General features: G+C 37.8%; 3 protein-coding genes across 6 annotated transcripts; all 3 read right to left on the bottom strand.

The window, feature by feature from the left end:
- Positions 1-16: 16 nt before the first annotated feature.
- On the bottom strand, positions 17-5,285 carry dynll2a (dynein, light chain, LC8-type 2a). Of its 2 annotated transcripts, none has more exons than XM_044031260.1 (3): positions 5,133-5,285; positions 3,377-3,562; positions 17-2,366 (listed from the first exon to the last, which is right to left on the bottom strand). In XM_044031260.1, exons 2-3 carry the CDS (start codon positions 3,506-3,508, stop codon positions 2,229-2,231), a joined length of 270 nt encoding a protein of 89 aa, XP_043887195.1. In that variant the 5' UTR covers positions 3,509-3,562; positions 5,133-5,285; the 3' UTR covers positions 17-2,228. The 2 variants fall into 2 exon arrangements, with proteins under 2 accessions (XP_043887195.1, XP_043887196.1); XM_044031261.1 differs by having other exon boundaries at positions 3,377-3,559.
- An 866-nt stretch (positions 5,286-6,151) lies between these two features.
- srsf1a (serine and arginine rich splicing factor 1a) lies at positions 6,152-11,378 on the bottom strand. Of its 3 annotated transcripts, XR_006360917.1 has the most exons (6): positions 10,968-11,378; positions 10,222-10,406; positions 7,863-8,035; positions 7,151-7,649; positions 6,895-7,006; positions 6,152-6,573 (listed from the first exon to the last, which is right to left on the bottom strand). XR_006360917.1 is itself a non-coding variant. In XM_044032670.1 (4 exons), the coding sequence occupies exons 1-4, from the start codon at positions 11,153-11,155 to the stop codon at positions 7,452-7,454; spliced, it is 744 nt and encodes a 247-aa protein (XP_043888605.1). In that variant the 5' UTR covers positions 11,156-11,378; the 3' UTR covers positions 6,152-7,451. The 3 variants fall into 3 exon arrangements, 1 of the variants encoding a protein (XP_043888605.1); XR_006360916.1 differs by having other exon boundaries at positions 6,895-7,649; XM_044032670.1 differs by having other exon boundaries at positions 6,152-7,649.
- Positions 11,379-12,874: 1,496 nt separating this feature from the next.
- On the bottom strand, positions 12,875-20,083 carry aldoca (aldolase C, fructose-bisphosphate, a). The gene is made up of 10 exons (XM_044031513.1): positions 19,944-20,083; positions 17,348-17,478; positions 16,585-16,703; positions 16,214-16,425; positions 16,075-16,129; positions 15,152-15,312; positions 14,590-14,673; positions 14,334-14,508; positions 14,055-14,254; positions 12,875-13,557 (listed from the first exon to the last, which is right to left on the bottom strand). Exons 3-10 carry the CDS (start codon positions 16,694-16,696, stop codon positions 13,465-13,467), a joined length of 1,092 nt encoding a protein of 363 aa, XP_043887448.1. The 5' UTR covers positions 16,697-16,703; positions 17,348-17,478; positions 19,944-20,083; the 3' UTR covers positions 12,875-13,464.
- Positions 20,084-21,215: the final 1,132 nt, after the last annotated feature.

The raw sequence follows: 21,215 nt of genomic DNA, 5'->3' as shown, positions 1-21,215 counted from the left end.
AAAATGAAAAGATAACTCAACAATGGATCTTTTTTATTATTATTATTATTATTGTTATTTGATGGAGTTGATGTGATTTTGGTTGTGCAGCGACTGTTTTTTTAATGAAGTGCAATTACAGTTGAGAGCAACGACAGGCACATGTTTAAATGTGCAAGAGCAGGAAAACAGCAGGAAAATAAGCAGAAAAACAGCAGAAAGTCAGCAGGAAAATCAGCAGGAAAACAGCAGAAAAATCAGCAGGAAAATAAGCAGAAAATCAGCAGGAAAACAGCAGAAAAATCAGCAGGAAAACAGCAGAAAAATCAGCAGAGAAATTGCAGGAAAATGGCAAGAAAATCTACATGTTCATGTTCATGCCAGAGGAAAATATAAACTACTGTAATAACTCAAGTCTCACTGATGATGAAGATGAGGATGATGACGTCACTCAATAAAAAAACAACAACAAAGCAGTCTGAAATAAACAATGTTACAATTACGGCACGTTAATTAACGGTGTTATAAGCTTTTACTCAGAGTTAATTAAGCATTTATTAACGTTGTTCAGGTTAGTTAACTTTTATTATTCTGTAAAGCTGCTGTTATTGTCGGTAAATAACTCTTAACTAACGGTTACTTAAGGCTTAAGTAACTGTTAACTAACATTTATTAAAGGTTTCTGTGTCTGTAAAGTACAACATTTTCAGTTTCAGTGACGACTTAACTAAAATCATTACTTAAGCATAATTTACCCTTTATTAATGCTCCTCGTGACCCTGTTTGTAAAGTGTAAAACGTAAATCCCTTAACTGTGACTAATAAGCACAACTTAATCGTTATCATGATCCTTGTTAACAAATATGGAACATTAATAAAGGTTATTTAGTGGTTATTAATGGTTAACTGTGCTCATGTAAGGCTTATTTAAGGGAATTATTTTGTATTTGTGAAACAATACATGACTCACTTTACAATAAGGGCAACAAAGGAGCATTAATAAAGGTAAATAAATGTTAATAAACAATCATTTAGTTAATGTTATCAGTAGCTTCATAAACCCTAAGTTGAATAACGTATGAATTAATGACCTTAATAACATGATTAATCGTTGAGTTAAAACATGAATTAACAGTTAGTTAACGCTTATTACAGCGTGAACTAACAGTTAATTACTGTATTTAAGTGACACTTAATGTATAATAGACACAGAATAATCTTTACTTCACTATAATGAAGCATTTATTAGACTTTATCGTGACTCTTGTGAACACATTTTTAGTATCTGTGTTGTTGGAACGTTAAAGGCTTTTAAATGGCTAATTATGCTCATGTAAGGATTATTTAGCACAAACTCTTGTATTTGTACTTGTATTTGTGAAACAATGCATGACTCACTTTACAATAACAGTCACCAAGGAGCATTAATAAAGGTTAATAAATGCTTCATTATAGTTAAGTTACACTTATTCAGTGACAATAAACAGTTACTACTGGGTTAACTTAGGTTATCAGTAGCTTTATTAATGTCTAAAAGTTGATTATTTCCTTTAATAACCTGATTAAATGTTATTTAAGAGTTAAAACATTCATTAACAGTAAGTAAATGCTTATTACAGCATTAACTAACAGTTAGTTAATTAACGTAGCCATTGCTAAAGACTGATGATGTTTCTACGACGCTGTTTCACGACAAACAGATTCAAATGAAAGCAAAGATTTTCCTGCGCGATGACACAGATTATCTTAAATTAAAACCTCTGTTCTCTTTATTTGCTTTGTTTTCCTTCGTCACAGTGAAAATTTAAAGCACTGGGAAAATGTCGCCGTGACAACGTTTTCTGGAAGCGGCCGCAGAAAAAAATTCACGTCCGTTTGGGGGATGAATTCCGTTAAAGTCGCACAACGTCAACGATTAAGTGAATCAAGCGTTTGTCTTCAGTGTGATTCTACACGTCCACCAGCAGGTGGAGCCTCTCCTTTCATCTCTACAATCACGAGCCTCGTTTTGAATCTTTAACAGCATCGATAACAAAAGTCAAAGTGAAATAAATGAAGGAGTTGAGTCAAACTTAGGTCACAGAGAGAATAATAAACAGAGTAAAGTCCATGCAGCTGAGCTCGGCCCCGCGTGCATCGTTATGTTTGTCGTTATTAGAGAATGATTGACGTCGGCCACCGCTGCGTTTCACCGCTCGCACTCAGCGAGGAAACTAAAGAACTCTCGTCAGCGACCAATCACAGCGCTCTCAGCCAGACTTGAAGAGCAGGATGGCCACCTGACCCAGGTAGAAGTAAATAAAGTGCTTGGTCTCATGAGTGACGTAGCTGCCAAAGTTCCTGCCCACGATGCAGTGCCAGGTGGGATTATACTTCTTATCAAACTCCTGAAGAAAGAGAGAAGAAAAGAGAGGAAAATTAGTGTCAAGTGGGATTATACTTCTGAAGAAAGAGAGAGAAAGTCAGTGTCAAGTGGGATTATACTTCTGGAGAAAGAGAGAGAAAGTCAGTGTCAAGTGGGATTATACATCTGAAGAAAGAGAGGGAAAATCAGTGTCAAGTGGGATTATACATCTGAAGAGAGAGGGAAAATCGGTGTCAAATGGGATTATACTTCTGAAGAAAGAGAAAAATCTGTGTCAAGTGGGATTATACATCTGAAGAAAGAGAGAGAAAATCAGTGTCAAGTGGGATTATACTTCTGAAGAAAGAGAGGGAAAATCTGTGTCAAGTGGGATTATACATTTGAAAGAGAGAAAATCAGTGTCAAGTGGGATTATACATCTGAAGAAGAGAGAAAATCAGTGGAAAATCAGTGTCAAGTGGGATTATACTTGAAGAAAGAGAGGAAAATCTGTGGGGATTATACATCTGAAGAAAGAGAGGAAAATCAGTGTCAAGTGGGATTATACTTCTGAAGAAAGAGAGGGAAAATCAGTGTCAAGTGGGATTATACTTCTGAAGAAAGAGAGGGAAAATCTGTGTCAAGTGGGATTATACATCTGAAGAAAGAGAGGGAAAATCAGTGTCAAGTGGGATTATACTTCTGAAGAAAGAGAGAAAATCCGTGTCAAGTGGGATTATACATCTGAAGAAAGAGAGGGAAAATCAGTGTCAAGTGAGATTATATATTTGAAGAAAGAGAGGGAAAATCTGTGTCAAATGGGATTATACATCTGAAGAAAGAGAGAGCAAATCTTCATTAAATACCAAATTTCCAAAATTCCCTGAACTAAAGTTTCAGGAAATATTCTGGGAATTTTCTGCATCTTTGCAACTTTAATTGATTCTGTCTGAAAGTCTGTTCTTTTCTTCTGTGTCATTTAGCAGTGAAGTCTGAGGACGAATGAAAGACAGAGACAGAGACATACGTGAGACAGACGCGGCGTCTTCTCACCTTCTTGATGTACGCTGCGATGTCCTTCTCGATGTTGTACTTCTCCATGGCCTGTGTGGCACAGTCCACAGCGTCCTGCTGCATGTCCTCAGACATGTCTGCGTTCTTGATCACGGCTTTCCTGTCCGTCATGGTTCAGGAGGACGAAGACGAGGATGAAGAGGAGAAAGAGGAGGAGGACACCTGCTGAGGAAGAGTGAGACATGTTTACCCAAAACATTCTGCACTGAAAAGAAATGTTGACACACGTTTACTTTCTGTGTGAGGACGAACCTGGTGATTTATTTGGTGATGAATCGTCGAGAAATCCTGCACTTTTAACTTTTCATGTCAATATTTTTTAATATTTAATAAATAACAGCAGCGATTGTGATGATAATAATAAAATAGTCCTAATAACAACAATAATAATGATAATAATAAGAGATACATGAGTGTAAATCTACACCGACCACATGATGACTTCTGTCTGTGAAACTCAATACAGCTGGAGTTAAATTACTTTCTAATAAAAGAAGCTGCAGCTTCAGCAGAAGAAAGAAAAGAAAGAAAAAGAAGAAAAAGAAGAAGAAAAAGAAGTAAAAGAAGAAAAAGAAGAAAAAGACATGATCATCATCACAATGTTCATGTGTAAGAAGAGACTAAAATAAACAGTAAAAAATCATCTCAGAACGACGCTGATCATCAAATGTTGTGATAAAAATCACACATTAAATTCATCGTGGTGAGTTTTCATGAACATAAACACACACAGGCCTCGTGATTTTCCTCCAGGAGCCACAAGGGGGAGCTGTGTCTTTCCAGAGTCATTCGAGAACGTCGTGATTGTTTTGTACTTTTATGTTTTCACTCAAACTCTTTGTGACATTAGTCGTGTTATTATGTAACAACAAACCATTTTATAACATTAAAAAACAACAATATTGTAACAAAACACATTTATGTAACATCACATCGTTTTCCTGTCGTATTAGTAACATGTTTTAATAACATTACAATAAACGATAAAACGTCACATTATTTTATAATTCTCAGGTTTCAAAGCTTAATTTTTAATAATGTTAGAAACATGTGTTTGTTACATAATAACATTTCGTAACGTATAGTAAGTTTATTAGTAACTCTTAAGTTTGTTTGTAGCATCAGACGTGTTTTTGTGACAGTTATGTAACAAACACGTGTTTTCTTTCAGGGTAACAGTATTATTTCTTTATGTTAGTAACATGTTTACTAATGTTATAATTTTCTGTAACATATTTTCATATCTCTTGTAACGTAACTAACATGTTTTTTGGAACATTGTCATTTTGTGAATTTTTTTTAAGAAAAAACTGTTTTTGTAACATTAATAAATTATTATATTTATAGTCTCGTCAGTAACAGTTTTGACGCATTAAAAACACATTTTTATAACATTTGAATATTTCCGTTGAGATTAACACAGCGAACATTTTTGTTTACTAATGTCATGACATTCTGTAACAGTTTAGTATTTCCTGTAACATAAGTGACGTGGGTTTCTTGTAACATTACATAACTCAGTCACATGAGTTATGTTTGTGTAACATTGTTACTAACAAATACGAACAGATTAATGTAGATTACAGCCTAATCTGTGTCTGTTGTTTAAAGCAGCTGTGTGTGTGTGTGTGTGTGTGTGTGTGGTCCAGTCCTCGCGATAACACCGTGGATCGCAGTGATGATAGTGACATGACACATTTGTATCGTCCCGTGTGTTTTTTCATGTGTGACTCACCGCGGTTCGTCTCGAGCCTGATGAAGGTTCAGATGTTTCCTCTGAGGATGATGATGATGATGAAGGTGATGAAGAAGAAGGTTTGGCTCTGATCTTCTGCTGAGAAGAAGATGAAGATCTTCAGTGTCTCTCTGCTGTCTGTGTGTGTGTGTGTGTGAGGATGATGATGCTCTCTCTCTCTCTCTCTCTCCGCCTCTCTCTCCTCATCATTGGTTGATCTTCAGCCTCCTCCTGCTTTTTCTCCTGCTTCTGTCTGCCTGCATCTTATTTCATCCCATAATGCATCAGTCTCTCTCACACACACACAGAATCATTATGATGTTTATTTTCTATTTAAAGCGCTTTATCTTCTCATTATTGTTGATTTTATTTCCGGGTTTTTATTCATTAATTAACACTTGAGGTTAGAGTTTTGCACAAACTTTAAATATTTTGACCCAAATTACAATGTAAACATTGTGATGTCATCACATTTTGTGACATTTTTAATAACATTTCTGTGATATTTTTAATGGGTAAACCAGACGTTTTATGTTTGATTAATGAATTAAAAAAATATCTTCAACGACCCTTCGGTCTCTTGTGATAACCGATTTATCAGTTTGTTTTAAATCACAATAAATAATAAAAACATGAAGCAACTAATTATTTACCTCATTAATAGGAAATTATGTTCTTTCAATCCATCAATTCTTTTTCAAGTTTTGATGCATAAATAATTTTTGGAAAAATGCATTTCCTGAACCTCAGTTAAGTCCTCAAATGTTTTACTTCAAATATTCAGCATATAAATCTAGATTATAATCTGAGGACAGAATAAAATGAACCATTTATCAATTTAAGACGAAAATCTCAATCAATATCTGACAAGAATGAGTTAAATCTTCTGTTAATTCCTTGTTTATTTCCTCACATCTGCAACTTTTTGATCAATAAAAAGTCACATTTCATACAGAACGTGAAAAATTTAGAGATAAATCAACTTCTCGGAAGATTAAAAGAAAACAAACTTCAGTGTCTTTGTTTTACATGTTTTATTGAAAATGCTAAAAGAAAAAAAGGAGATTAAGCAAAATAGAAACATACAAACTACTTCCCAAATCAAACCCGCATTAATTTAATTCATTCCTTCATACCAGGCATCTACGACTCCATCCTGTGATCCAACTTCCTGGTCCTGAGTTTCCTCTTTCTTGTAAAATAAAAGTATAAATCACTGAAAAACGTTAAAGTGAGGCAGGGGGAGGGGCCTAATAGAGAGGAGAAAAAAAAATATGTTGCTCTGGGACTCCGCCTTATTTAGTTCTGAAATCAACGCTCATTTTGATCCTGGAAAACTGATCCCGTTCCGAGCTTCCATCCTTGCCTAATCCCTTCCCTAATCGATCCACTCATCCAGCTCCAGGATTGGGATCCACTGAGACACTCCTCCAATCAAAACCTTGAAATACCAGGAAGAAAATCAGAGGCAGACCGTTAGAATAAAATGTCAAAATGTTTGGGCCTAATTTCTATTTTTCCAATTTGAGCAAAAAAAAGAAAAAGAGAGAAAGATAAGAAGCCACAGAAACTCATGAGAAACTCATCGACCCCTTTTACCACAAAGTCATTTTTCTTTTCTTTTTTTTGGTTACATTTACATCACAACACTGCCGAGTCGCAGGTTTAACACTTTCATACACACGTGTGACAGTTCATTATGACATGCATGAATATGGCAACCAATCAAAACGTTGAATTTATGATGGAATATGAAGCGTACCATTGCCTCTGACTGATTGATCCTCAATTAGATGTCCTATCCTGACCATACAAATGAAATGTGCTCCACAATGGTTTTATTCCAAATCACTTTAATCCTTCTCTTCAGATGTCTAAAGGAAGACACAAGGGTAAAATACAGTTAAGCATCCAGCTTCCCATCCAGACTGATCCACCCCACATTATCCAACCAACCAACAACAGACGAGTGTTTTTAAAGAAGAAAACAAAAAAAACAACAAAAGTCATTTTCATACTCAAAAGCACAGAGTTTCACAACTCGGCGTTTTTGACGGTCGGCGCAGCGGAAATCTCTACCGCTGCAAAAGGTGGGAGGAAACAGGAAGGAGGAGACAAGAGGACGAATCGGCTACAGAGAGGGTGAGGAGAGAGGATACATCTACATACCAAGGTCGTCCACAACGACATCGGGACATGAAATGGAAAAAAAAAAAAATTAAAAATCAACATCTGGACAAACTCATAAGGAGGTAAAAACAGGGAGGAGGGGAGGAGGAGGAGGAGGAGGAACACATCAAAACATGGGTCAGGAAGGTTTTAGGATCGGGAGCGAGAGCGGCTGTGACGAGGCGAGTAGCGTGGCGATCCTCTGCCGCGGCCTCGGGAATTGCTGCGGCTGCGGCTGGCGCTGCGACTCCGGCTCCTGCTCCGGCTGCCACGGCTGCGGGAGCGTGATCGTCCGTAACTCGGGCTGCGGGGACCGTCTAATTTCACACGAATGTAAGCAGTCTCTCCCTGGCGGACACAACAAGAGAACTTGACATTCAAAGACAACATCCCGGGTTTTTTTTCCGTGGTTCAAATATCGTAAAAAGAAAAAGGAAAATGAACGGATGGAGGAGATGAAGGCCAGGTGTGCTGGGAGGACATGTGACCTGTGACCTGTACTCACCTGGACACAGCAAAGACACATTATCCCTGAGACTAAATCACATCAGTAACACATACCTCGTGCGAGCGGAATTTGGTGTTGTCCAGCTTTCGAACGGCATAGGTCATGTCTTCTTTGCGCACAAATTCTACAACCCCGGTTCCGTCTCTGAAAACGTCGGCGTAGCACACGTCACCTGCCTCACGCATGTGGTCCTTCAGGTCCTGCCAGCTGCCGCTCTGAGGAAGACCTGACACACAGAGGGACAGACAGACACACAGACACACAGACAGACAGACACAGGGAGAGAGGGGACAAATACTTTATAATACTAAACACACCTCGTCTTTAAGAGTAAAATTACTATTACAGATTAATATCACTGCAACAATTACCAAGTTTGGCAAATACTGGTGAAACTTCTTCATCTTCAGGACCAGAGGAAGTTACTCAAGTAAAAGTACTGTTACTTTAAGTACTTTAAGATAATAATTACTCGAGCACATCTTTACATACTCAAAAACACAGGTTAAATGGGTGTTTGAGGACTGACTGACACACACGCACACGCTTTGATCCTTCACAATAAATAAAAATGAATATTAAACTGTGAACGTCAGAGCATTTAAATGTATTAAATTCATGTGTTCATACACACTCCATTTATTGTCCTAAACAGGAGAGAACACTGAGATCTACAGCGGGATGTTGGTAAATGAGCTGCACGTACAGTTTAACTTAGAGAAGCTGCCGTCATGTTTGATTCACTTGTATCAGACGTCAATAAATCATGGACCACGACCTGGATTCAGGAGCCATAACCGAGTAATGATTGACAGATGTGAACATTGTGATGAGTTTGAATGTGGGAGGAGCAGAGACACAGAGGACGACGACCAGGCTGATAAACAGAGTGTGTAACCTAAATATCTGACCAATGCTGATTATTACAGTAATCTGATGAACCAACAACCACTAATCCTGGTTTGCAGGAGTGGAATTCCTCCTGCAAGTTTAAGTGTTTCCTTAAACTTTTTAATGAGACTTATATTTAAGTGAAACCAAATCCGTGCATAACATTTCTAACTCTTACCTGTCAATTTGCCTACAAGTCAGATTTTGAACTGGCAAACCCCGAATTACATCTGATCAACGAATCACAACAAACGTCCTCTGTGAGCTCCTCCGTGAGCTCCTCCGTGAGCTCCTCCGTGAGCTCCTCCGTGAGAAGGACTGCTCCATGTGAACGTCTCTGAATCTCAACCAAACGTCCTCCCTTGATATCACAGCAGCGGCCAAATCAGAAGCGTTTAAACTGTTTCCACTGAACCATTCATCACAGACTCAAATGACTGACTTTTTATCAGCTTCTGATCAACATTAGTGAGAAAGTAACACTCGTTTCTTCTTCATCTGCTTCAACACTCATCTTCTGCTCATTAGTCTGTAGTGTTTGTGTGGGATTCATGTAAAATATACACAAAAACACTCCACTGTTCATTTGTTTATGATGCATTTGTCATCTCATCAAATATAAATGCAGTAATGATAATGGCGTTAAACACATTTTACGGTCAGGGCTACAAATCCCAGCTGATCTTCTGTCCCTCATTCTTTCCTTTCACCCCAACCTGTCGAGGCAGATGCTGCACATCTTTGAGTCTGATTCTGTCACATTTCTTCTTCTGTTACTGGGGAGTTTTTCTCTCTAGTGTTTGCTCATTGTGTGAATTGTTGCTCTCCATGATGTTGTCTATGTACAGTGCCTCGAGATAGTGTAGGTTGCCATTCAGCGCTAAACAAATAAAATTTGTAATTGAAACGAACACTCAAGTCTGCAGCTTTGTTCACTTTGTTGTTGGTGTAGAACAAGAACTGTAAACACACTGTTCAGATTTTCTGTTGTTGTGATTGTTGCTGTTGCTCAGAGGGACAATGGAGTTTTGTTTGTTTACAACATTGCTTCTCACAGCACCCTCTGCTGGACAACTTGTTTATCACTTAAAATGTCTGTTGGCAATTGTAGGCTGGATATTTTAAACTCACCCACAACTGTGCTGTAGAGTGACACGGTGTGGTTATATTAAATAAAGTAAAAGTACATAATATAGATCAGTTCTACATGTAAACAACATTTTTAATGTTGCAGAAAGATACTAATTTAATACAATTTGCAGTATTTCTCTGAAAATCTCCTTCATAACCAAACACAGCTGGCAGACCAACTAAAAGACCTCAAAATGAATCAACATCTCCTAGAAAGTAATCACATCAGGACCACATAAGTCCTGGTGTTCTGGACCAGTTTCAGTGAGGAAGACTCAGGTAAACCTCTTCAGAATCAAAGCAAACAATCCTAACTTCCATTATAAAACAAACAGCAGCAGCAGCGGTAGTAAAGTTCAGTCTCCAGCAGTAATAAATCCTTTGACCTACCTGACACAATGACCCTGTACTCGGAGCGTCTGGACGGGGGACCGTATCTCCCTCTGGGGGCTCCACCGATCCCTCCATACCCGCCGCCGCCTCTGGAGCCTCTGCCGCTGCGAGGGAACTCCACCCGCAGCCTGTATCCATCATAGTCGTAACCGTCCCGTCCATAGACCGCATCATCTGCGTCCCTGTTCCACAAACACAGCGGCTTCGTCATTAACCGGCCCGGGCTTCACTCCACGACACAGACGCAGCCGTGCGGAGCCATATGTTAAGTCTCCATCTCCGTTACTACAAACACGTTATTACACTTTCACTTCACTCTGGGACTGAACGGAACACGAGCATCCCACCGGCGCAGACTGAACACTGCACAGATTACAGATGACGGTTGTGAGCGTTCACGAAAGCTCCTCACGTTCACCACAGAAACAAAGCCAGGACCGAGCAACGTGTTCGTTTATTACACTGAAGACGAGGTTTTACAACAAAAAACACAAATAAAAACACTGTTTATAAATGTTTGGTTTGTGTATTAAACAATTAAAACACAGAATATAAATTAAGACAGTGACAGGTGGAGGGAGAATGCTGCACTGACTCCAGGACTTAGTCCGAACCCGCTCGCCGGAGACAGTGTTAGCACGCGCTGTACGTTAGCTTTAACCATAGCTCCACACACACACACAACAATAGCGCTGCTAGCGGCCCGAGAAGCTAACGGTTAACCCCGCGTTTGGCTCCAGTACCTCGGGTCCTCGAACTCGATGAAGGCGAAGGGCGGCCCTCCTCTCCGGTTCTTCAGGTCGATGTCCCGGATCGTTCCGTACTTGTAGAACACGTCCTCCACGTCTTTGGTGCGGATATCAGGCGGGAGGTTCCCCACGTAAATGCGGCAGTCGTTGTTCCCAGCGGGGCCTCGCACTACACCCGACATTTCTGTTAAAAACGGTTCCGAACGGTTACGCGCTGCGGTCACACCGAGACTGAGAGCGGCCGGAAACTAACGCACCAACGTGATCGCTTAAAGACGAAATATCTGAGCGTACACACGGATATTCTGACGGAAGGTTCCACGGTGGTGGGGTCGGCGCGGGACGCGTTTGTCGCTCGCGTTTTTCGGGAACCGCGCTTCTTCTTCACCGAGGTTCATGAAAACCGGAAACGCCGCCGCCGCTGCGACACATCCGCCGCGCGAACTAGACCCGCTGTTCACCACAGAGCGACGGTTCTCTTTGAAGATTTCAGCAAATGTGTGTTTAAATAGTGCGTTTTTAACTCTATATGTTCAGTTTTGTATATTTATGTTTGAATTAGCAACTCTTCTACTGTCATATTTAATGCTTGAATCCATACATAGTCGCAGAAGTGAATACAATATAAAACAGAATTCAACAAAATAAAACCAAAATAAGTAACAATTATAATGCTTTGAAGGTCATAATAATGAATAAAAATATATTTACAGAAAATGCAGAAAGCTCTTAATAATACAACATAGAAGAAGAAGAATTATAAAATTATGACAATACTTTTTGGATTTACATCAGGCGTCAGCACTGAGCCAAAATGAAGAGACATGTTAAAATAAAAAAAAAATAAAACATCTTGACTTTGCATGTCTTGGTTTTTGTAAAGTAATTAAAGCAAACAATTTGTTTTGAATTTATTTACTGGGCCAGATATTAATGCTGGAGGACCACTTTCGGCCCGCGGGCCACCAGTTGCTGTCCACTGATTTACATTATAAAAACAGGACAATAATTAAAATAATATGAGAGTTACAGGGGAAATAAAAATGACATAAGTGACAAAGATCAGTTTCACATCACAGAGCAAACAAATTCATAGACTGAAGTTCAAGGCTTATGTTTCCTCTACTCTGTGTTCTCTACACACACACATACACATGTTATCTTCATCATCAGCATCAGCATCATTCTATAGCTTAACTAAAACACATCTGTATTTTATCTGTCATGTAACACGTTACAAGGATTAAAAACTGTGATCAGGAAGGTTTTCAGTTTAGTTTCTGCTTTGTTACTCAGACTGAGGATGAGAGTCGTCTGAAAACTAAACAATGAGATTATTCTGAGTTTTTTCCCTCAGAATTAAAGTCACACAACTGTAATATATATAACATGTATATATACACAGTATATATATATATATATGTATATAGATATATATGTATATATACCAGTGACATCAGTGATTGAAGTGGGTCAGTACTGTCTAGTAAATGTCCACATCTTAATTTTATTATTCTGTATTATAAAGTTTTTATATTTATTGTTAAACAAGATTATCTATTGGAAGAGTTGTGGGGAAACAAACTCACTAATATTTAGTTTTATTCACTTATTTATTTCCGTGTTTGTGTCGTGAAGGAATAACATAACCACAGGACATAAATAAAATAAAGTTTCTGTGAAGTGTTCAGGATAATCTACATGTACAAGTTTTTAATTATTTTAATATGGAATAAATATGTAAATGAATCTTCTGGTATGTTTTATTGACTGAAAATGTTCATAATTTAGTGGTGAATGATTTCGTAAAACTGACAGATTTATATACGCCTCATACAGGTAAGAGAAGTGACATTATTTTTCACACAGATTAACATCATAAAACACAAAACACAACATCATCTTCTTCAGACTCTGCATGAACGCCGTTTTATTGTTTGAAAACACACACACACACACACACACACAGCTGTATTACATTGTTGTTGCTTTACATTTGTTTTTCTGCCTGAGGATAAATAAATACCATAAATATTATAACACATAATTATGAGCCTGAAGTTAATTCTACTGCTTTCATTCTAATTAAATGTGAGGTCAATGTTAAATAAACAGTTAAACAAAAACACTCACAAATCCAGAGAAACGGAGCCAGATTCTAACGTTATTGTTATTATTGTTATTATTATTACTCTTATTATTATGATGATGTCATTATAAACATGAACACAAACTAGTGTTGCTGTTATAAATGTACTTATAGTATGTGGGAATATTAATATTTGTGATAGTGAGAATTAAACGCAGGATTTTAAAGCTTTATTTGTGACATTACTGAAATACATGCATTCATAATAAGCCTAAAATGTTCTGAAGAAAAGACACTCATGTCACATATACGTCACTGTGAGTGATTCTAAAATACTGAGTATTAATATCTACACTACAGTAAAGTGTGATGTTTTTAATTTAGTGTTAATGTAAATGTAATTCAGTAAGTATGATAGGATCCATAGATTCTCGGGTTAGTTTCTCCACAGTTGTCAGCGCCCGAGTATTTACCCTGACAGGCCAGACTGTTCACCTGAGGACAGCAAACAAACAAACAAACAAACAAACAAACAAAGATTAGTAAAGAAACTGTTGTTAAACTGTCGCGTCATTAAAAAAACAAAACATTTTTTTTAAGAAAACCTTTTTCTTTTTGTTTTGCATTTTAATCCATAATGCTATTTTTTGGCAAATGCTTTTACATTAAAAAACATTTCATTACATTATTTCAGCCATATAAAACTACACTCTCAGCACCAAAAAAAATATATATGTAGATATATATATACACACATATATACATATGTGTACAAGTTTATAATGTGTTTCATTGGGTGCATCTTATGTACTTAAGGTAAAGAATGGAACAATTTCTTTCAGCAACAGAAGTAAAACATTTGAAATATCCCAAAAATGCAAGCAAATTGAATACCACAGTCAACAAGACCCCAAAATAAAAGACGACAAAATGTAAACAGTGAGAGTTCAGGTAAAAGTTGAGGTGAATATTGAGCGTAAATTTGCACTCACCTCCGCTCTCTTGATAAACTGCTCAGTGGCACTTTTCTCGTTCTCCTTGTGTCCTCTCCACGCTCGCAGCGCCGACGCCTGCAGCGCTCGACCGAACGAGAAGCTGAGGATCCAGGGTTTGGACAGAGGGCAGTTGTTGATGGCGTTGAGGTGAACGGTGGCTTCTTCTTCACTCTGACCTCCAGAGAGAAAGGTCACGCCTGCAGAGAGAAGACACACTCATACTTTCCTGCCAACATGGCGGCGTAAACAAACCCGCGTGTCTTTTTCTTCTCTCACCTGTGACAGCAGGGGGAACAGTGCGGCGCAGGGCGGTGACAGTCGCCATAGCGACCTCCTCTGGGCTGTACTTGGTGGAGCAGCTGTGTCCTGGTGTCACCATGTTAGGTTTGAGGAGAGTTCCCTCCAGGTAGACGTGGTGGTCCGACATGGCCTTGTAGACTGCAGCCAGAACCTGTGATCCAGAAGCAGAACCTGTGAGTTCTCTCTCACACACACACACACACACACACACTCTAAAAACAAAGAGAAGAACCTTCTCAGTGATGTACTGGCAGCGTCTCAGGTCATGATCTCCGTCAGGAAGAATCTCCGGCTCTATGATGGGAACTATACCATGCTGATGGAGACAGAACAAACAGGAGAGTTTGAATGTGGGATGATCAAATCCAGATCAACAAACTCTGTTCGCTGAGCCAGGAACTATACATCCAACATGTTTTATCGTCCATTTTCCTCTAAATGTGAACATTACTTACAAAAGTGACATCGTGTTCTGTTGAAGAAGAGCTGAAACTAGTGATCGAGATCATTTAACTCCTCAGGAAATCACCATAAAAACAGCCTTACTAGAAATAAGACAACTATTCTTACACTGATTCACAATTCTTCAAACTAGCTCGTAAATCTGTACGAGATTTACGAACTTTGTGTTAAATTCACAACAAGTAAATATGTGTGCGTGCAAATATAAGAAATCCTCGGGTATAAAGTCTTAAATTCAGCTTCATCAGGTAAAGGAAGACTCAACAAACAACCCTGTGGTGACCTCTGACCTGCTGACAGATGTTTATGTTAGAGGTGTGGTGACCTCTGACCTGCTGACAGATGCTGCAGTATCGTGCAAGGACGTTGGCGTTTTCGTTGATCGCCAGTTTAGACGGATTAGTGTCACTGATTCTCAGAACACAACGCCACTTAGCAAACGACGCTCCGTCTTTCCTGTACTGAACACAGCGCTCGGATAATCCATCCAGGCCTGCAACACAACAACAACCACTGTCATTATTCATGTGTATAAATGTAGATTTCATGTGAATAAATCTATATTTCCTGTGTATAAATCTATATTTCCTGTGTATTTCCTGTGTATAAATGTAGATTTCATGTGTATAAATGTAGATTTCCTGTGTATAAATGTAGATTTCATGTGTATAAATGTAGATTTAATGTGTATAAATGTAGATTTCCTGTGTATAAATGTAGATTTCATGTGTATAAAACACGTAAACAAAACATTTTCATTCCTGATGTTTTTGTGCTTTAGAGAAAGTGGATGAGTTTAAAAGACTGACTGCCAAATAATGAGCTGTTATCTATGTCCACCAATATACTGCCTGCCAAATAATGAGCTATTCTGTACATCCACCAATATACTGACTGCCAAATAATGAGCTGTTATCTTCATACCAACTGCCAAATAATGAGCTGTTCTGTACATCCACCAATACACTGACTGCCAAATAATGAGCTGTTATCTTCATACCAACTGCCAAATAATGAGCTGTTATCTACAGCCACCAACAGACTGAAGAAGTTTTGTGCTGTAGCTTCATTATTTATATATTTTATGATGTTTTCTCGTCTTATGTAAAGTAAATGTTATGACTTCATGAATTTAGAGGATCCACACGTGTCCGACTGATGTGGTTTGGTTTGTTTTTGTCACTTTCTGTCACAGATTAAACAGAGACGGACTGTAACAGCGGTTCATAACAGAGCGGTGTAGTTTAGTTCTGACCTTGTGTGGTTGATTCTCCACAGGTTCCCGGCAGAGGAACCACACCTTTATCAACCTGAAACATCACAGGTGTTAACAGTGTTAACGTCATCATCTACAGCAGGCCGGTTGTGTCTGACTGGGTCTGAAGCGGCCGCACCTTCACTCCCACCAGAATCCCCTTGTCCCGGATCATCTTGACGAAGGGAACGCCGTGATCCGAGTGCTGGTACAGAGTCTCGTGGAAGAAGATGACGCCGCCGATGCAGCTGTTGATGCGGTCGTCGGCGCTGAAGAGAATCTGACGGAACTGTCGGCGGTTCTCCTCCGAGTTCTCCACCCCGACCTGGGCCAGACGCTTGGCCATGCTGCCTGCACCGCAGACGAGGTCAAAGGTCAACAGACGGAGTTATAAAAACAAATAAGTAAACTATGGAGAAAGTCTTTTAATTTCTGTGTAATCTGATCATTTAAATGTCATATTCGTTTGCCTTTGGAGGATTAAGAGAATATTTATGAAGAGAAACGGACCAACAGACTCGTCTGCAGCGAGGATTCCTCTCCCCGGAGAAACGATACGCAGAGCAGTTTCATGCAAATCTCTCTTCTGCGTCTCGGAGAGCGCGGGAAACTGCTGCGACATCTTCACTCTGCCAGAAAACAACACAAACACATGAAGTGGTTCCCAAACACTGGCTCCAGACCCACAGATGGATTGTTTTTTTATTTGAGAATTTTCCCAAACATTAATGTTTTCTATTTTTATTTAATTGTTTTATTTCTCTTAATTTCTATTTCACTGAGATATTTCTGTATGTTTTTATTCATTAATAGATTAATTTTACATCATAAATATGTTTAAAATGTAAACTACTCATCGTTCCATATCAAAACAAACACTTTTACTTTGAAATTATGTGAATTATCATCATAAACTTTATTATTTCCTTGAGCGCCCCCTAATGGCTAAAACAGACACTCAGATTGATGTAGAGTCCAATTAACAATGGGGGTTTGGGACCACAGCCCAACCCTCTGATTACAAACCCGATTCCCTTCCACTGATCCATAGGCTAGTCACTAAGACGTGGTTGTATAGTCTTAATAAATATAGTCTTTTTTATACTGAGATGACTTTTAAATAAATAACATAAAGTGAATGAAAGGGTGAAAACAGATAAATGAGTCATGTAAAAACTTAAAATGGACTGAATAGACAGAGGTGAAATCACAGCTGTTACTATGGCGACAGATGTGATACAGATGTGACTGATTAAAGAGATTTTCTTCTTACCTGAATCACAAACGTCTCGTCTCGTCTGACGTGATGAAGTGACTGAGACTCGTTCTCTCATCAGCTGTGGTTTGTAGTCATGTGTCCACGCCTGTGGGCGGAGCTTCCACCATTCCACACCTACATCTGCCCTAAATCACAAACTCTTGATGAGTCATTGTTCTAATTTTAAAATATAGTTAGTGATTGTTGATCGTGATGTTTTTGTCTTTTTTACACAAATGAAGGGTTTGTTTTTTTTGCCCTAATCCTTCCAGAGACTTTTCACCTCAACAATAATCTCAATCTATATATAATTATAAGAATTGATCATTTAAGAAATAAGATAACAAGAGATATGATATAAAAGTTAAGATATGCAAATCAACACATAATATAAAAGTATAGATACTATAAAAACATTAAGATAGAAAAGAGAAAAAAAGAGAAATACTTTCAACCCGACAAAATACAAAGTTCACTGTAAACATTTAAGCGTCAAAAGACCAAGAAAATTAATTAACTCTTATATAATTATTATTATTATTTAAACTATTACCACTGAATTCATTTAAACAGGTTTCATATGTTTTTAACCCTTAAGGAGTTTAACTTAAACTGGTTTAATTCTAATCTGAATTATTGTCACATGAACTCTTTCAGTGTAACTTTATATTCAGTATAAATGTGATTATTGACTAAACACAGTGGTGAAGAGTTTACAGAGAAACTTCATCTGATAAATAATAAATGTTACCAACAGAAAAACCTTCCTTTTCTTTTTTTTAACCAACCTGGTTTTAGCTTTAAAATAAAATTCTATTTTTATTCTAATTAGTAAAGAACGAGCCCTGAGGAAAGTTTCCAGTCTCCTGAGAATTTTCCTCTTCAGCCGTGAATTCTCCTGAGTCTTTGAGTCTCGGAGCAGTTTTTAATCAGAATAATCTCACAAACACAGATTATTCTGATGAATTATCATCAATATAATCTCTCATCTAAAACACAGATGATTTCTCATGTTCTGGTTTTAAAAGGTCAAACTGATAATTTTCACTTAAAAATAAACAAAACATTTCAGGGTTTCCTGAACCTTTGTTTCCATCAATTCTACCTTAAATATAAAACTTAAATGTGAAATAAGAGATAAAAGATAAAGTAAGATCAGAAAATTAGATAATAATTTAATGTAAGACATTTTAAGAAAAATAAAGATAAGAAATGAGAAATAGTTTGAGAGAAGATAGTAAAAATAAAAATAAACAAAAAGGTGATGATATAAGATATTTAGGTATATTTAATATCATATTTTAAGATAAGATTTTAAATATAAGAGACTTAGGAGAGAACTTGAGATACAAGACAAAATATAAGTTAAGACTAGATATGATCATTTAAGATAAGATATATAAATATGACAATAAAGGGATAATTTGCATTTTTAAAACATTTTCTCGTATCTTTTTTCATCTGTTTTCCAGACATTTAATTCACACTTTAATTCATCCTTAAGATGAACACTTAAAAACCTGAGTAGTTGTTTATATAAAGAAAAACAGTTTTAGAATCCAGTTTTACTTTTTGTCGTCATGTTCAGACTGAGAGAGGACGCTGGTGTTTGAGGACATTCCTGTCGTCTCTATTGTGGGTCAGTGTGTCTCTGAGACGAGATGTGGGTCACTGGACTGTCTGTCTCTCTCACACACACACACACACACACACAGACGGTGGACCTGCTGAAGACAAAGGCCTGAGCAGGAATTCAGTGTCAGGACTATGACGATGAAGATGATGATGAAGAGCCGTCTCAGCAGGGACACGTGTTTGGTGTCCACTGAGACGTCGTCTCCTCATTAAAAACACTTAATGAAGAGACTGTGTGGTCTATTAAAGTCAGTCCTCGGTGGTTTGTCCTGGTGGATGTGGGTCAAAGTCAGAGAGGATTTAAAGCTGCAGTACGTAACTCCTGCTGCTGTCAACTAAAACGGAGCGTTTGTGTGTATACAGCAGCAGAGCAGAGGCGGGCGGAGACAGTCGAAGTTTCCGTCATTCACAGACTTGATTTCTTTTATTTGTGAATTTGTAAACGTGCAGACACAGAAATGACTTAAACATTTAAGAGTTTAGTTAGTGTATAATCATTTTAAAATCTAATTTATTTAGTTTTCACGTGTGTGCATACACACATTTACTCACATGAGTACATCTGATAAATATAAATACTAATATCTAAATAATCCTGTTAGATTAACTGTCCTCATGTCCTCCTTCAGAACATCCATCAACCTTATTAAGTCTCAATATTACTAAAATAAAGTCCTAATATTACGAGAATAAAGTGGTAAGATTACGACTTTATTTTTTCACTAATATTACGAGAATAAAGTTGAAATATTATTGACATAAAGTCTTAATATTATGAGAATAAAGTTGTAATATTACTAAAACAAAGTGGTAATTTTATGACCCTGAACACTCTCTCTTCACTTCATCTTCAATTTAATCTCGGATTAATAATCTACCTGTGGTCTACTCCTGCCCCGCCCTCACGACAACAACAAGAACTAAACAAATGTCGTGTTAAAAACGTTGACAGTGTTTTCATACGTGATAAACAGACCTCTGCTGCCTCCTTCTCACTGATTCATGCTTTCATATCATCTCGCCTGGATTATTGCAAATCTCTGTAGGTTGGATTAGGCCAATCTGCTGTTCAATGACTCCAGCTCATCCACAACTCTGCTGCTGCTGCTGCTGCTCACCTTTTAACAGGAAACAGAACAGAGGGCACATCACAGCTGTGTTAATCCTCCGTTCACTGACTTAAAAATGTTATTTTGACCTCTGTGAACTCCTTCTTCTTCTTCACTCTTCATCCTGAGCTCTTTAACCATTGAAATTAAATCTGTTTATCATGTTTTTATCATTATTTCACAGTTGTACTTACCCTGGCTGTTGACTTGACTTGAGGAACAAAAAGACAAACAAACGCTCCTGTGTGAGAGACTTAAAGACTTTTATTGACAGATAGAACAGAGCCACACACACACACACACACACACACAGTGAAATGTTTTAAAACCCGTGAGTGAAATAAGAGACGTTAGCAACGCAGTCGTAGCAGAAATCCAACGGAAAAAACACCAATAACAACCGCGTTTACAAAAATATCAAAATACTTTGCATAAAAAGTGCTTCAGTGTTAAAATTACAAAACACACACACACACACACACACACACACACACACACACACACACAGGATCTACGATGAAGCGGCGACACTCGTTTGTTTTCACACAGTTTTCCTGCTGCTGTTTATCGATATTAACTGTCTATTAATGGTTTATTATCGTTTATTGCACTGACACAGAGTTCAAAAGACGCAGACAGACAAATATGACGCGTCCTTTCAAAATAAAGGCCTTCCTGTCTGAGACAGTCATACAGCCTCAAACCAAAGCTTCACTGGATAAAACATACAAGTATATATTCATTAATAGAATTTCAAAATCTCTTTTTATTTTACTTATTTGTTTTTTTTGTTGTTTTTTTACAGCCGATAAGGTTAAAGGTGCAATTTGTGTGTTTCTGCTGTGGCGGCAGTTGTTGTTGTTGTTGTTCCTGGTCCAGCAGGAAACAATTGCCCTCAGTTTGCTTCACTCTGACAGAAGGTTACTTCCTGTTAATCCTAATCTGGTTCATTCAGAGCAGCCTGAGTTTGAAATGATTTTTAATGGCACACAAATAATAAGAGAAGATAAAAATAATTTGGTCAAAATGGCACCACGGTGATTCTGGTGCTATAAAAAAACAAAAACTGTCCAACACCAGGAGACAAAAATAAAAATAAAAAACCTCCGTGATGTTTGTTTAAATTCAGCAGGTTCAAC

The sequence above is a fragment of the Solea senegalensis genome, linkage group LG8 (genome assembly GCF_019176455.1).
Source record: "Solea senegalensis isolate Sse05_10M linkage group LG8, IFAPA_SoseM_1, whole genome shotgun sequence".
Lineage (NCBI taxonomy): Eukaryota > Metazoa > Chordata > Actinopteri > Pleuronectiformes > Soleidae > Solea > Solea senegalensis.
The sequence above is the reverse complement of the archived record's forward strand: the minus strand, read 5'-3'. Positions and strand labels throughout refer to the sequence as shown.

What these genes read in the sequence shown, in the direction of transcription:
- srsf1a (XM_044032670.1), bottom strand. Translation starts at nt 11,155, where the DNA reads ATGTCGGGTGTAGTGCGAGGCCCCGCTGGGAACAACGACTGCCGCATT. An exon ending in ATCGAGTTCGAGGACCCGAG is followed by an intron (nt 10,407 to 10,967) that starts GTACTGGAGCCA and finishes TTTGTGGAACAG; the next exon opens with GGACGCAGATGATGCGGTCT. An exon ending in GTACAGGGTCATTGTGTCAG is followed by an intron (nt 8,036 to 10,221) that starts GTAGGTCAAAGG and finishes TCTGTGTGTCAG; the next exon opens with GTCTTCCTCAGAGCGGCAGC.
- dynll2a (XM_044031260.1), bottom strand. Translation starts at nt 3,508, where the DNA reads ATGACGGACAGGAAAGCCGTGATCAAGAACGCAGACATGTCTGAGGAC. An exon ending in TCGCAGCGTACATCAAGAAG is followed by an intron (nt 2,367 to 3,376) that starts GTGAGAAGACGC and finishes CTCTTTCTTCAG; the next exon opens with GAGTTTGATAAGAAGTATAA.
- aldoca (XM_044031513.1), bottom strand. Translation starts at nt 16,696, where the DNA reads ATGTCGCAGCAGTTTCCCGCGCTCTCCGAGACGCAGAAGAGAGATTTG. An exon ending in ACTGCAGCATCTGTCAGCAG is followed by an intron (nt 14,674 to 15,151) that starts GTCAGAGGTCAC and finishes TGTCTCCATCAG; the next exon opens with CATGGTATAGTTCCCATCAT. An exon ending in AGTTTATCAAGAGAGCGGAG is followed by an intron (nt 13,558 to 14,054) that starts GTGAGTGCAAAT and finishes TGCTGTCCTCAG; the next exon opens with GTGAACAGTCTGGCCTGTCA.